The 16,563-nt window shown below is 45.0% G+C and overlaps 1 protein-coding gene across 1 annotated transcript in view; it reads right to left on the bottom strand.

Annotated features, from left to right (window-relative positions):
- Arhgap42 (Rho GTPase activating protein 42) overlaps positions 1 to 4,615 on the bottom strand; it is a 311,085-nt gene extending 306,470 nt beyond the window's left edge. Inside the window, exon 1 of the mRNA XM_008848669.3 lies at positions 4,429 to 4,615. Within this exon, the coding sequence (XP_008846891.1) occupies positions 4,429 to 4,582 (154 nt within the window). The 5' untranslated portion in view covers positions 4,583 to 4,615. The remainder of the gene's footprint in view (positions 1 to 4,428) is intronic.
- Between the last annotated feature and the right edge of the window lie 11,948 nt (positions 4,616 to 16,563).

Here is a 16,563-nt window from a genome sequence, read left to right as displayed (position 1 = left end):
GCCACGCGCACCCCACACACACCCCCCATACACCACACACACCACACACACACACCACACAACACACACACACACCACACACCACACACACACACCACACTCCACACCACACACACACACACACACACATACAACTAATTGACAAAAACTATACACATTTATGGTATATAAAATTACATTCCAGGGCTGGAGAGATGGCTCAGTGGTTAAAAGCACTGCTGTTCTTGCAGAAGACCCAGGTTCGAATCCCAGACCCATAGGGCAGTTAACAACGGTCTGTAACTCCAGTTCCAGAGGATCTGATGCCTTCTGTCCTCTGTGGGCACTGCACGACACAGGTGCACTTACATAAACGCAGGCAATACACATACACATAAAATAAAAATAGTAAAAATTTTAAAATTACATCCAAAAGATGCACACACTGAGGAGCAGCTAACGTGCGCCTCATCACTTCATTATTTGCCGTCTTTATAATGAGGACACTTAGAACCTCTTAGCATCTCTCAGTCCTATTCTCTCCTGCCTCTCCTTTTCTTGGAAAGGGTTTACACATTCTTTCAAGAATGAAGCTCGTTCTACATTCAGGGTTTTTAAATTCAAGAACACAGACAAGGAAAAGCACCAATGAAACGATAGATATGAGAGAATAATGCTGAACTATTTCGTTGGATATGATTCTTAAAAAGAAAAAAGGAGTTAGTAACAACAGCCCACGGTTCTAAGATTTTAAGGTCGGCACCTGATAAAGGAATAAAGTTCAAATAATAAATGTGATAAGGATGGAGATTTTGAGTCACACAGCATGAAGTAAACTTGAGCCACTGGTATCAAGAACACTGCTAACTGTCACCTACATCACTCATAGAACTAAGATGTGCAATGATGATCAGAGAGTCCTAGAGGTAAGACTTCTAATTACTTACCAACTATCACACTTAAAATCTGAACTCAAACCCCAGAATCTGGATTCAAGTCAACGTCAGTACGTTAAACCATCATCCTTTGTCTTGGTGGATACAGATGCAGAATGCAGTATTTCATTCCATAAAATGTTGTTTATCTTACATATGTTATTTAAAACGGAAATGTGTAAGCCAGAAATGGTGGTATGAGACTGTCATAACAACTCCTCTAGACACTGAAAGCAAGGGGGATCAGCTGTGCTGAGGAGTTCAAGACCGGCCTCACCAACAGAGTAAGCCCCATCTCATAAAAACAACAAAAACATGACATCATATAGTTTAATTCAAAATGCCTAACTCAACCCAGCATAGTATCAAATGCCTGTAATCCCAACCCTCTGGAGGCTGAAGCAGACATGCACATCTTGAACTTGAATTTCCAAGTTCAAGCCCAGTTTGGGCTATAGTGAGACCCCCTTCTCAAAAAAAACAAAAAAAAAAATCATAAAGATAACTAAAGATCTATATTCTCAAACATAGATCAAGAGGAATGTATAGTTTCTATCGGGACAGTCACTCAAGCATTAACCAAAAGAATGCTTGCAAAACTGGGTGTGGTGCCCTGTGCCAAAAATCCAGAACTCTGGAGGTAGAGACAAGAAAATACAGAGTTCAAGCCTGCCTGAGCTATATAAGGCTCTGTCTCCAACAAACAAAGAACACATGCCAAAAGATTACCATGTTATTAAGAACGGTAATAAGAAACTGTTGTCATAGTTAAGCAATATTATATTAGAAAATCATTATTAATGAAACAGCAAGGTGCTGTTTCCCCTTGGATCCTGAACATGAGTATTTAAATAGTTGAAGACTTCCTCAGGCTGGTAGGAAAAGTCAGGAGGACACAGGGCTCCCTTTGTGGGCTTCGAAGAGAACTGAGCAAGCATCACATCCTTCAGCCACAGCAGGATGCCTTCAGCATCAGAGGGCAGACACCTAGCACTGCAGGCTGGCCCAGAGCATCCTCCTCAAGGAACACAAGTGGACCAGTGAGCAACGAGCAGAACTCTCCTACAACTTCAGGGGTCTTTCCCTTTAAAAATCTCTTTTGGCAGCAGATACTAGGATTTACTTATTTATTTATGTGTGTGTGTGTGTGTGTGTGTGTGTGTGTACGCACACGTGCGTTAAGTGCACATGTTAAGTGTATGTAGATGTGTACATATGCATGCTTGCATGTATGCCATGTCATTTCTGTGGAGGAATTTTTGGAAGTCAGTTCTCTCCTTCCACCGTGGGTTCCAGGGATCAAACACAGGTGGTCAGGACTGCATGGCAAATGTTTTTATTCATTGAACCTAGTAATTCACCAGCCCTTTTTAAAACAAGAAACGAAACATTTTCTTTCCACAATGAAAAAAAAAAAGCGTCATAATACACTCTTACCATGAGGCAAAAGATCCTGAAAAGGCAGCAGGTTATGTATTTAAGGGCAAAAGGCCAAATTCACGAGGCAAGGTCCAGGTGTGCCCAACCTAGGCCCCACAAGTTACATTCGTCCCAGGATGGTTCTGAGTGCAGCCCAACATATCTGTAGATGGCATGTTCATATGGAAATATCCAAAGCCTGGGAGTGCCTGGGACCTTCTAGGAATTCACACTCGAAACATTTTTTTCACCCAGGCATGAGGAACACCCTCGTATAGGGATAGGAAACACCTGAGTTTCACAAGGCTCCACTGAAGAAGCCCAAGAAAGTATGTAATGTCATTAGCGAAAGAACGTGCACGTGAGGACGTTTATCACAGCCCTGTAAGGATTCTCAACTTTAGAAATGCCAAATGTGAAACATCTGGGACCCGAAGCACTAGTCAGCCTGGCATGTAGCACTGGGAAATGGGGAAGCCTCGTGAAGAGGCACTATGCTCCAGTGCGCAGCAAGATGAGACCTCAAGCCAGATAGGAGAATTCACATATGTGTAGACAACACAGAGCAAAGAATTTCAGATAAGCCGTATTTCTCATGAATCACAGCAAATACCATGATCACAGTATCCTCTGATCCAGTGATGAAGTGACTCTAAGCATAAACATAAAATAGCACAGGTGGCGGGTAACTAGCTGAGCATTTGGTATGGTTAAAACCAAAAAGGATTTGGAGCATATTAATTTCAAGATGGCTTTCTAAACTTACTAGTAACACAGGCTCAAAATAGAGATCAGATCTGTGCATACGCTCTGGTTCAGGCACACATGCTTCCCGGTCGTGTAGCTGACCTTACAATAACTCCACATATAGGAGAGCTCCCCTCAGTAAGTCAGGGCACTGCTAGATCCCTCACAGCCTCTCCATCCACTGGAAACGCCACCAGAGGTCAAAGACTCCAATAGAGCCATCAGACAAAAGCTTCTGTTAAGATACAAACACATCCTGGGAAAGGTAAACAGTTCAACCTCATCTCTTGGTCACTAGGTTCTCCATAGGAGCAGGTCTCGGTACTGAAACTCTTCTAAGTCTTAATAATTGAAAGTGTTTAGTTCAGAAGGAAGAAAGAATGTCTTGTAGAGAGAGGGTGTGGGAAAGGAGGCAGAAGAATCCTTTTTTCCAGTAGTGACAGTCATTCATCAGAAGTTCTGATTGGTCTCAGGTTCTTAATTTTCACCCCCAGTAACCAATAGCACACGAGGCAAATCAAAAATCAATATGCACAGAAAACTTGCTAAGAGTTAAAAATCCACTGGTAACTGTGTTCCAATCATCTTACCAACTGGCCAAGCTATAAATGCATATTTTTATTATTATTATTATTTTGGTCTTTTTGAGACAGGGTCTCCCTGTATCCCCAGCTGTATAAATGCATATTTTTATTATTATTATTATTTTTTTTTTGGTCTTTTTGAGACAGGGTCTCCCTGTATCCCCAGCTGTATAAATGCATATTTTTAAAAAGTCAAATCAATGACTGTGCCCAGTGTAGTCACTATTGAACGAAAACTTTTCTTTATTAAATACAGTAGCTTAATTTTGTCGCTAAAACACAGTTCTGTTCACCCCACGTAGCCCCAGATATTTGGAGGTTTTGTTTGGTTTTTGGATTTGTTTGTTTTGAGACAAGGCCTCACTCAAGCTAACCTCAAACTCGCAATAATCCTCCTGCCTCAGTCTCCTGAGTGCAGGGATTACAGACGTGCAACACCACGCCCAGCACTCTCCAGGACTTTAGAAAATGGGCACAGAAACTAACAACCAAAAAGTGAAAGTCACCATCATCGTTCCAGCAACACGACAGAAAAGTTGACTTTGAACTGCTCAGGACACGCTGTATCCGGTACAAAACTTTCCCTTCTGGGTAGCCATGGAAGTAAATAGACTAAGAACAAACTTTGCCGGCCACCAGCAGGGGAGCCCTTCAGCTTTTGTCCCCAAATCCATTCAAACAAAAGAAGCTCGGTCTCCGGCTTCCCACCCGCGGCCCCTCCACCGCCCGGAGCGCCCGGCCCCTCCCGGGATGCCCGCGCTTACTCCTCAGCGCCCCGATCAGCAGAGAGCCGTCCTTCAGGAGCTCCTTGATGAACTTGTTGGTTCTCTCCAACTCGATCTCGTGACACTGCAGTCGCTCCCTGAAATCCGGGCTGTCCAAGTACGAATCGCTGAACTCCAGGGTGGGCAGCCCCATGGCCCCGGCAGGGCGGCCGCGGGCAGCGGCGGCTGCGGGGATGCCGGCGCCTGGATGCGCTGGGGATGCGGGCGCGTGGACCTGGGGGAGCAGGGAGCGCGCGGGGACCCGGGGGGGGACGCTCAGTGCCGCTGCCCCGAGGCCGGGCGCACGCAGGCGCGGAAGCCGAGGCTCAGGGCGCTGTCAGCGGGGCGCATCGTCGCGGAGCCCGGGAAGACGAGGCTCCGGGCCGCAGCCCGAGGAGCAGGACCGTGGGGCGGCGCCGCTCTCCGGCCGTCCCGACTGTCCCGGGCGCACTGAGCCACCAGCGCCCCGCGGCGACTCGGGCCGGGCAGGGAAACCCGCCCCCTGAGCGAGCGGAGCGCACGCAGCCGGCTGCAGCTCGCCGGGACCCTCCTCCGCGCTCCCCGCCCCTAGCCGTCCCCGCCCGGTCCCCGCCCGCCGCGGGCTTCGCTCCCGCGCCCTGCGCTGCCCTGTAGCCTCGCCCAGGGCGTCCACCCGGTTACCTCCCTGGCTCCCGGCTGCCGCGGGCCTCTGTGACCCTGGGGCTCCCCGCGTCCCCAAACCAGCTCCGACACCCCTGCGCTCCCTCAGGTCAGAGAGAGGCGGTGTGAACGCCCCCGAGGTCTGAGCGCCCCAAGCCTGAGATGGAGGAGTATACTACTTCGTAGCCTTAGTTCAAGCCTTGCTTCGTAGTTAAGGCGTTACTTCGGGATTCCTCGCTGGATGCACTGAATTCCACGAGGAAAAGTTGTCCAGTCTCTTTCCCACGTCCGGGTTTCAGTGATTCCGTTTTGAGGCGTGTTGATACTGTTTCCCAGGTTCTCAGAAGGTCAAGGGCTTCGTAAAGCATCCGGGGGACTCAGGTGCTCGACCTATTTCGCATCCCTATTTTAGTATGTCGTGGCACCTGGATGAGATTGTCCTACAAACCTTGAGATTTTCAATTTGTTGAAATGATCAAGCATTTCACATGAAGTCCGCTCTTTCGAGGCTGAGGCAGGAGGGTTGCAGAGTTCAAGGCCAACCTGGAGGCCATAGGAACACAGAGTGAGACCCTAGCTCAGGCGAAAACATATTTATTCCTACAAAGAGGCTGTTACCTCTGCGGTAGAGGTTCACCTGGGAGGTTCCTGTTCTCTTCAAACTTTAACAGCAAAACAAACTTTTTCACCTCACCTCCAGACTCAGATTTCTGAAAAGTACTTTTCTTAAGGTTCTGCTTTTAATTTCTGCATTTGCCATACTTTGTCCATTTGAACCATCCGCTGAAGAAAAATACGACTACAGGTCTTGGGGGAGAAAAATCCATTGAAGCGCATTACAGTTTTTTCCCAGTTAAATTTCAGGAACTTTTAGTCAATTGTTTTTCAAGCATACATACACATTAACAGTAGCACGTATGCTGTAAAACAGATAAAATCTTGCAAGCAATATGTTTTGATGGCTTGTTTTAAATTCTTCTGGGCCAGGGAAATAAGATTTGAAAAGCTTATTTCTATTTCCTTTATTAGCCCTCAACATGCAAAATGTCTCATCACAATTACGTTGGTTTTATTTTGCTATTACTGCATTTATTGGCGGGGGGGAACATGAACACATAGTACACGTATGGAAATGAGGGAGCAGGTTGCTGGAGCAGGTATGCTCCTTCTAAATGTGAATGCCAGGGATTGAACTCAGGTCATTAAGGCCTGGTGGCAAGCGCCTTTAGTGGCTGAGCCATCTTGCTGGCCCGTAATACAATCATTTTAATTCCTAAGAGTGGAGCTATCCTGTCAATTAAATGTGCCTCATTTGGGAGTCCAGAGGCAGGCAACATTGCTGTTTGCAGCTCACAAAAACATGTGAGGGATAGGAGCTGTTTTTCATCTAAAGGATTTAACATGTATTTATCAGACACACTGAAGGGCAGAAAACCAGCCAGGCCTAACAACCAGGCCTCAGTGCTGGTCCAAACATCTAAATCCAGTACCAAGCGCAGAACTCTGGAACAGGATGAAACAACAATTGATTCTTGATGCTCATTACATCAAAGCCTTCTGATCATTTCTTTGAGAAAATGCAGGAGCACCTCTGATAAGCAGCATTTTGTATGTTGGGTGTCAAACAGTTTGCTGTGAAAGTCTGACGCGCTAGAGCAGATTTATTCTAGAGTCTAACATATGGATTATTTACTCATTCATATAAGGTAGCTGTGTGTTTTCTGCAGACTGAGTGATTGGGGTCAGGGTGAAGTGATTTATATGCAGAAAGATAAAAAAGAGAATTGGGCTGGGGAGATGGCTCAGTGTCTAAAACCCTTGTTGTGCAAGCCATGAGGACCTGAGTTCAATCCCCAGCTCCCATGTAAATGTGGAAGGTGAGAACTGACTTTATAAAGTTGTCTTCTGACTTCCACCTGTGCATTGTGGCATGCACAGTACCTTTACTACTAATAAAGTAATAATAATAGTAAAATTTCAAAAGGAAAAAGAAAACAGGGCATTGTGCTTGACCTTTAGAAATTCTGAGAAAAAGAAAACCCAAAGTCCTAAATCCTGAAGCAGAGATAGGAACACCAGAGCCTGTAGGCACCTCACACTGGTGCCTAATAACCATTAACACCATTATCAATGGGTTTGCACTCAAGCTCATCAATGCACTGCTGTGCAATTAGAACTTTACCTCCTACCCTTCACCTATAGGCTCTAAAGTGGATCACGTTATAAATGGGCATTTTCAGGGTTAGTCATGATGTAGTCTGTGATTCATACTTTAATTATACCTGCTAGTCTAGCTTTCTTTCATGCCACATTAACCCAGCTACCCGAGAGACACCAGAAATGGTTTGGCTTTGAGGTGAATTTACTGACGGTTTTGAACTGTTGTTGGCTGTCCTATCATCATAAATGAACCAGATTCTTTGCTAGAGAGAGGGGCTTTAAAGCTCTCTAAATTAAGATCTCACTTGAGATTGTTTGAAATGGAGCCTTTGCAAAGATTTCCACTCTTGAACTACGTGGCACTGTTGGCGGCTTGGTAAGACGCACAGGTTTTCTGGTTTGGACACACCCCGGCATGGTTATTGACAGTGAGACATCTGTTTTCTTCATTCAGAATGGGGATGTAGAAGGGCTTTGTATGTTTACATTCAAGAGCAAATAGGTGGTAGGGGATGGTGAGCAAACATGGTATTTGTAAATTGACTAAAAAACTCTCTTCTTGATCTCAAAAGACTCCCCCAGAAGTGTTTCTGTGAAGCTATTAGCATTTTTCAGTTACTGAGAATAGGCTCTTTTTAAAAGATTTTTAATTGTGTGTGTGTGTGTGTGTGTGTGTGTGTGTGTGTGTGTGCGCGCGCGCGCACGCGCGCATGCACATGCACTGCGTTGCTGTGGGGGTTTGTACACATAAGTGTAGGTGCCCACAGAGGCCAAGAGAGGGTATCAGGTTCCCTGGAGCTGGCATTATAGGCGGTTTTAAGCCACCCAGTGTGGTGCTGGGAACCAAACTTGGGTCCTCTGCAAGAGCAGTATGTGCTCCTAACCACTGAGCAGTCTCTCCAGGTCCTGAGAACAGACTTGAACCTCTGAGTCACAGATCTTCTGAGGCTTCCCTAAAGCACGTGAGTGAAGAGATAACCAAAGCTTGAAGAAGGGTGGAGACACCTCAGCCTTTCCTGGCAGGAGAGCACAGAGGCATGTCCCTGCCTCAGCTCCCGGCCTGTGTTGTCTCTCCTCAGACTCCCTGAGAGTAACTTTTACATCATTCCACTTCGTGCTTATATCATGCCTAGGAAAGCAGGACTGTACCCAAATGAAAAAATAAATTCAGTTCTTAAAATCACTCACTGTGATTAAATGCTGGTAAAATGTACCATCGTACCCATGTGTAAGTGTGAGCTCAGGACTGTTAAGCAAGCGTGCTTCCCTCGCGTGTGGGGCAGTCATCACTACCTCTCATTTTCAGAACGTTTTCATCTTCACAGTCTCAAACTCCTCCGGATCCAAGAAGCAGTGAGTTCTGTTACCTCCCAGTCCAGTAATGACCATTCTGTTTTCTGTGCCTGGTTTTGGGTTCTTCACTCAAAGCGGAAGTACACACTGCCCTTGTGTGTCTGCCTTGTTTTACCTAGATAGCTCAGTCCTTGGTCACAAGTCCAAAGATGTAGCAAAGTGAGTTCATTCCTTCCACCAGGTGGGGCCTGGGGTCTAACTCAGGTCCTCAGACCTAAGTGCCTTCACACATCTCACAGGCCCCTACGTTCAGAATTTATTTTAAGATTTATTTTAATTTAACCACATGTAGGTGTGTGTCTCTGTGTCAACCATGTGTGTACAGGTGTCTTGGAGGCCAGAAAATGGCATTCAATCCTCTGGAGCTGGAGTTACGGGTGATTATGAGCCACCCGATATTTAACAAGATGTGACTCAAAATAGTTAACTTAGGGCTGGGGGATGTAGCTCAGTTGGTGAAATGCTTGTTTAGCATGCTGGAATCCTTGGGTTTGATTCCCCAGCACCAAATAAACCAGGCATGGTGGCAGTGCTTATAGTGCCAGCACTCAGGAACTAGAAGCAGGAGGATCAGAAGGTCAAGGTCATCTTTGGTTGTGTAGTGATTTACAGGCCAATCTAGAATAAAAGAGACCTTGTCTAAGAACACTATCTGCTCTTCCAGGGAACCTAGGCTTAAATCCCAGCATCCACATGTTGGCTAACAACCGTCTGTAACTCTGGTTCCAGAGGATCAGACCCCTCTTCTGGCCTGCATGGGCTCTGCACAACACAGGTGCTTTTACATACATGCAAGCAAAACACTCATGTACATAATATAAAAATAAATAAATAAATAAATACATAAGTAAATACATAAATTTATTTTAAGAGAGATTTCCCCTCAGGTCTATCTTTTTAAAAAGGCCACCCTGGGGCCTGAAAAGATGGATCAATGGTCAAGAGCACTGGCTGTTCTTGCAGAGGACCCAGGTTCGGTTCCCAGCACCCACATGGTGATTAACAGCCATCCCTAACTCCAGTTCCAGATACCCTCTTCTGGCCACTGTAGGCCTTTCATGACATGGGTGCATGTACATACATGCAGGCATAATATTCATACACATAAAGTAAAATTAATAATATATTTTTAAAAGCCATTCTAAAAGTAAAAGTCAAAATAATTTACCCAATATCTCTAGGTATCTATTGCAGGCCTTTACTGCTAAAGAAGTAAAGACCCCTGGGTGACCAAAAACGCCCCTCAGCCTGGCCCTGATGATGTTTCAGTCTAATGAATTTTAGTAGCGACATTAATCAGTCGCACGAGGCCTGTTAGTAGCTGTGTGTTTTGGGTGATTTGTTTTGTAGGATGTAGTAGGGATTCTTCAAGTAAAATCAACTAAGGGAGATAATGATAAAGGCCACGCCTGTCATTATTAAGCTTTTACAGGGACCCAAACAGTGTCCTGAACTAACAATGAAATATCATGATTTCACTTTGGTCACTTTTAGCTCCAGCCCTCTAAGCTTCTAAGATTCAAGTGAGGATGAGGTCTGTACAAAGCAGGGGGCATCTGTCACAGGTTTCATTTTGGCTCACCACCACAGCTTGCTGCCTGTGGAGAGGAGGTGCTGCGTCTTGCTTGTCACCGCAGCTCTGATGAAGGGGCCCAACCCTGGCTTCCAAGCATGCCCTGGGCTCACAGGAAGGAAGCCAGCATTCACTGAGCAAGGACATTGCCCATGGCACCCTGGGGTCTACAGACTCTCACAGAACTCTGCAGGCAGATGTTGATTTTTCTTGAGACACCAGATAGCCCAGGCTGGCCTCGAATTTGTGAGTTTCCTGTTTCAGTCTCCCAAGTGCTGGGATCACAGGCCTGCACCCCCACACCCACCTGAAAGGAAGGAACTTTATGAGGTTGAGGACAATGAAGCCCAAAGAACAAACAAATGAACAAAACACCCAAATAAACTGCCCCAGATAAACAGAGATGTCCTGACTCCAACCCAAACCACACTCTCTGAACACACTGGTCATTAAATCATACATGCATATTTGTAAAAATACATATACTTTTATATGTGTGTGTATGTTCATGTGGAACTCAGAGGATAACCTTGGGTGTCTGTCCTCACCGTCCACCTTGTTTGATTCAGGATCTCTTTGTGCTCATGGCTGTGGGCTTTCAGAACTTCTCCTGCCTCTGCCTCCCATCTCCCCACTGGCACCTCCGCATAGCATTTAAATGGGTTCTAGAGTTCTGGACTCAAAGTCTTCGTGCTTGTGTAATAAGCCCTTTATCCTCTGAACCCTTTTCATTCTTACAACCTTTGTTTGCAGAATCTGAGCCTTTAGACTGGATCTGCCTGGTCTTAGTATTACTTATCTTTGTTTTAATTCTGGAGATAGGGTCTCATATAGGCCAAGCTGGCCTCACATTCTCCAAGTAATAGGGGAAGATCTTGAATATTCTTCTTCTTGCCTTAACCTCTCAAGTGCTGGGATTACGGGCAAGTGGCATTCACCTGGGTTATGTGGTGCTAGGGATCAAACCCAGGCTCTTGTGCATGCCCTACAAGGACCCTCCAAACTGAGCTATATCTTCAGCCCACATCTTAGATTTTCTTTCTCCAAATAAGAGTCCCAACCAATATCCTTGATAATGCACACTGCTTTTAAAATGTCCAGAATTTTGTCCCTGGCTTCTTTTGTTTGTTTTGAAGAGGTCTTAGGGAAGATTTGGAGGAAAGTAGGGGAAGGCTTTGCTGTCAGGCACGGAGGTCTCTACTTGTTGCTTGAGCTCCCACTGAACCTGAAGAGGATGGATCTCACTGCTGATGCTTTCGGCCCCTCAGACTGGCCTTGCGGGACCAGCTGCCATCACAGGCCCTGGGAAAGGCAGTGAGAGATGTGTTGAGGAAAATAACATCCCCAGATGGGTCTTAAGGAAGTTAACTGAAATAAATGGCTCCACACCCAGCAAAGAGAAGTCATAACTCAGAGCACAACACACTAATGAATGAGATAACTCTGGCTGAGAAAGAGCAGACCCTCATCAGCATGCCCGACAGGAAGAAAACAGATCTGAAAGAACATCTGCACCAGGGTCAAGGCGACTGCTTCCCTCTCTAGAAACAGACCCTCCCTTCAAGTATAGGTAACTTCCATTCTGTCAGTATGGACAGACAGTTGGACTACAACATTCTTAAATCCAGGTGTGGTAATAACAAGACAGAGTTATTTCAGCAGAAAAGGCAAAGTTATTATTTTTACACTTTAAACAATGCTTAGTAATTTTCTACCCACCAATTTATCAAACATTGATTGGGAGAAAGGTGTGGATTACTGAGAAGAAACATTAGTTTTACTAAGATGAATGAAAATAACATCAATTTCTGTTAATGCTGCAGTGTATTTCACCTTCTAATTCGTGTGTGTGTGTGTGTGTGTGTTTGTGTGTGTGTGTGTAGACAAGGTTTCTCTCTGTAGCCCAGGTTGGCCTTGAAATTGTGGCCATCCTCCTGCCTCAGGTCTGGGATTGCAGAGCTGCTGGACTTACAGACCAGAGCTACCATGCCCAGTTCACCCTTCTAATTCTCATGAGCCTCTAAAGGATGCTTTAGTGATGTAATATGGCGTCATCTTGTTGTGGACACCTTGTTGATAGGAAAGGATGTTGCATGAATGATTTCTCTTCTAAACTTGCTTCTTCCATACTCTGTATTATGAAAATTTTCAAACATGCAGAAAAGTGAAATAAATAACTCCAAGGCCATCCATGTGCTCTCTGCCTGCATTTATCAAATACCGTCATTTTGCTATTGCTTTTCTCTCTTCTCATGATATTCGTGGGTACAACATTTAAAGCTAGTTTTTGATACCTTGATACAGCATCCCTAAATACTTCAACAAGTGACACAGAATAAGGAAATCCCCTAACAAAACTAAAACTTAAAGGAAATTACCATATGATAAAACTATCAAACATCCAGATATTCCAAAACTAACTTTTGGGGGCTGGAATTATACCTCAGTGGTAGAGTGCTTACCTGGCATTTATTAAGTCCTGAGTTCAATTCCTAGCACTAAATAAGTAAATATTTTAAAGGCAAAAGGCAATTCCCAGCACCAAAACAACACTGGAAAAAAAAAAATCTATAGATTGTTAAAAAAAAAAAAAAAAAAAAAGAAATCAGAACACAACCAGATTCCAAATTCAGACTTTTGTTTTGTTTTGAATGTTTATATTTATTGCCTTTGTTTAGTTTGCTTGAAAGTTATTTGAAAGTTATTTAAGGATAAGGTATAAAAAATTAGCTTTTTTCTAATGTATATTTTTATTGAATTTTATGCATTTCATACAATAATCATATTTAGACCCTCTCTCCCATCCTCATCCCCAATAGCCCCCCCACCAGATTTCATGCATTCTGTCATATATGTTAAGCGCTATCAAGTCAAGTTTGTGAACCCAGATGTCCCTCGGTGTGAGTACTTCTGCTGGGGTCTAATCAGCCTATCTAGAGTTTCTCCCTTAAAGAAGATTAACTCTCCCTCATCCACCAGTGATCAGTTGCTAATCGTTGCTCAGCTAAGGTTGGGTGGGGCCTGCTGCTCATTTCCCCCATTCTATGCTGAGTTTCTGTCTTACCGAGTTTGCATGGGTCTTAAGCATGCTATCAGCATTGCTGTAAGTTCTTATGAGCAACTTCCCAGAGGTCCGAAAGACTGTTTTCTTGTGATCATGTACCAACCTTGGCTCTTACAATCGTTCTGCCCCCTCTTCCACAATGGTCCCTGAGCCCTGGGTGGGTGAGGTTTAATATAGGAGTCCTATCCAGGGACACCCACTCCAAGGGCTTTTATTCTCTACACTTTGACCAGTTGTGGCCTTCTATGTTCATAGTCCTCTGTTGCATGAGGAAACTTCACTGGTGAGAGTTGAGAGATGCATTAGTGTTCTCTCTACCCCCTGTTCCACTATGTTCTGGGAGTCCTAGGTGTAGAGGTTCCATTGGAGATGTGTTGCTTAGGACTGGGCATCTCACAGACACTTATTCTTCGTGTTTGACCAGTTGGGAACTCTGTAATAGTCTCCATCAGGGTACTATGCTGGTCTCAGGCAGGAAGATCAGGAGAGGGGCCTAGGGGCAAGGCACAGAACAACTGGGGAGGGTCTAACTAGCTCAGCAGAGCTGGAGAATGCCACTAGGCTGGGTGTAGGGGATCAGGACACAGTCTGTTTTGTTGTTTATTGAAACAGAATCTTTCTATGTAGCCTGGCTGACTAGGAACTCACTGTGGAGTTCAGGCTGGACTTGAACTTGTGGAGATCCTCCTGCCTCTGCTTCCAAGTGCTGGCATTACAGATATAAGTCATCAGTCCAGGCCCCTAAACTCAGTCTTAATTGCTTTTATAACTACAATATAGGTACAATTCTGCTCTGGAGGGGTAAAAAGAGCTTCTTAGTCACCATTGCAGTGATTCAGCATCTGAGATCGCTGGTCCAGGATTAGTGCAGTTTTCTGTGCTACTGTCCTGGGGGAAAATATTTGCTCATCAAATACTGATCAAGATTATCTTGAGTAGAACTGTTCTAAAACCCTTAAGTACCTGAAATTGTCACTGGAATCTTCTAAAAGACTGCTGTAGGATAGGGAGTGCTATGCAAAGCCCTCTGTCTGGAATGTAGTGTAAGATGCATATTGAACTCTAGGTCTTGTGCATACTAGCCAAGTCCTCACCCAGCAAGCTGCACCAGAGTGGAAATCCACAGGTGGGGCCTGGCTTCTGTATTCCACAAGGTCATGTTGCTGGCTGCAGTTTGAGAGTACCTGGTCCAGCACAACCACTGGTAGACATCAAGGTGGACGAACAGCCCTGGAAAGTGGGGGTCACAGCTCTGAGACTGGGCAAAGGAGAAGAGGTGTGAAGAAGAGAGGCTTGGCGCGGTACTGGTGCAGGCCAGGATCCATCCTGCAGTCAGGGTATCAGACTGGGAGCTAACAAGAAAGACACAAGCCTAGCTGGGCATGGTGGCACACCCCTTTAATCCCAGCACTCAGGAAGCAGGGCAGGCAGATCTTTGTGAGTTCAAAGCCAGCCTGGTCTACATGGTAAGTTCAAGGCTATTTGTACTTGCTCTCATTCTCATCAAAAAGACAAGTTTGGGGGGCCCTCGAGCATTCCGTAGATGTTTCTATCTACAGAAAAGACTGTTGGAGTATTTTGTTTATTTCTTATTTATTTATTTCTTATTCATTTATTTACTTATTGAAGATAGGATCTCTTGCATCTCAGGGAAAATTCAACACACCATGCAGATGAGGATGACCTTGAACTTCTGATGTGCATGCCTCTACTGCTTCAGGACTGAGAGTACAGGTATATACCTTATGCCTGATTTTATGTAGTGCTGGAGATAGAACCCAGGGCTTCATGCATGCTAGGCAAACACTGTTAAAATTGTTAAACAAAACAAAACAAAAAAACTTGATCTCATCCTAGACCTCTGGGTTCAACTTCACAGAGAGGAGGGGATGTGCCTGGGCAGGTGTGAATGATGTCGATGAGTAGTAACAGGTTGGGTCTCTTTGCTGACCCAGGCCCTTCTCTTTTGAGAATCTTCTGAACACAGAGGGCTCCCTGGCCTGAGGGTTTGAGGCCAGTATCTCTAGGCACTGGTGTGCTGAGAACTTGTCTTACAGGTTCCTCACTCAGAAGGTGACTCACCACCTCACTGACCAGCCTTTTCCTTTCATGCTCTGGATAGAGAAAGTTGAAAAGGAGGACATCAGTAGTGAAGGAGCTAGTTTTTCAGATAGAGGAGGAAAGACAGAATAGGAGAAGGAAGGGGAAGGGGAATGGGGGATGATGGGAGGGAGAGAGGGAGGCAGGAAAGGAGAGGAAGAAAGGGCTGAAGGGGGGGAGAGGGAAGAGAATTTTGGGGTTCTCCTTCCATTATTGACCCACTCCATGATACTCATGGTAATCAGGAAGAATGGGGAACTATCTGTTCCACCCTTGAAAAACGCTTCCCATGCTGAATTATCTATCACTGGTGGGGTTTACTGTATGCTAATAGTTTTTGCCATTTCAGAAACTAGGAGACAACCAAGGCATTACAAGTAAGAAAGAAACTGTGGTTGACTAGTTTTTTCTAAAATAAAATCAAATGGTAATATTAAAATATTTTCAGGGATCAGTGAGCTGGCTCAGTGGGTAAAGGTGTTTGCAACCAAGACTGAGGACCTGAGTTCAGTGTCTGGGACCCACATAGTGGAAGGAGAGAGCCAACTCCTGTGGTTGTCCTCTGATTCCATCTCTACTCGAGAGCTATGGCACACATGCCCCCCTCCCCACACACAACAAATATATAAATGCAATAAAATTTAAAAAATATTTTCAAACTAGCAAGATTGCTCAGTGGATAGAGTGCTTGTTGTATGAACATGAACATCAAAGTTTTTTCAGCTCCCTAGAGCCTATGTAAAAGTGAGATGGGTGCAGTGGTTGCCTGTAAGCCCAGTAAGCGGGAGCCCTTGGGTAAGTGGCTAGGCAGACTAGACCAAATGGCTAGCTCCAGGTTCAGCCAGAGACTTAAACCTCTACACATGCACACAAACACACATGTGCACCCATACACATGGGAACATGTATACACACACGCATGCATACCACACACATATACTTTTTTTCCCTCTCAGCTGGGTATGGAGGTGCATGCCTATGATCCCAATACTGTGCAGGTGGATGCAGGAGGATTTTTCATTTCATACACAGCCTATTTGTGCTGCATATGAAGAGCTCACTCAGTGCAAATAAAACAAGCAATTCATAAACACCAGCAACCCATTTAAGTGTGCAGACTAAACGGCAATAATTTAAAATCGCGCCTCTCCTTCCAAAGTTCCACTTCCTGGTGATTCTCCTGGGGATGACTTTGTCCCAGATCTGCATCTCCATGAAGCTCCTAGTGAGGGGAGGGGGTGGTGCT

Source organism: Nannospalax galili, unplaced genomic scaffold (genome assembly GCF_000622305.1).
Source record: "Nannospalax galili isolate Female #2095 unplaced genomic scaffold, S.galili_v1.0 scaffold824, whole genome shotgun sequence".
In the NCBI taxonomy this organism is placed as follows: domain Eukaryota; kingdom Metazoa; phylum Chordata; class Mammalia; order Rodentia; family Spalacidae; genus Nannospalax; species Nannospalax galili.
Note: the sequence above shows the minus strand (reverse complement) of the source record. Positions and strands in the feature narration are given on the sequence as shown.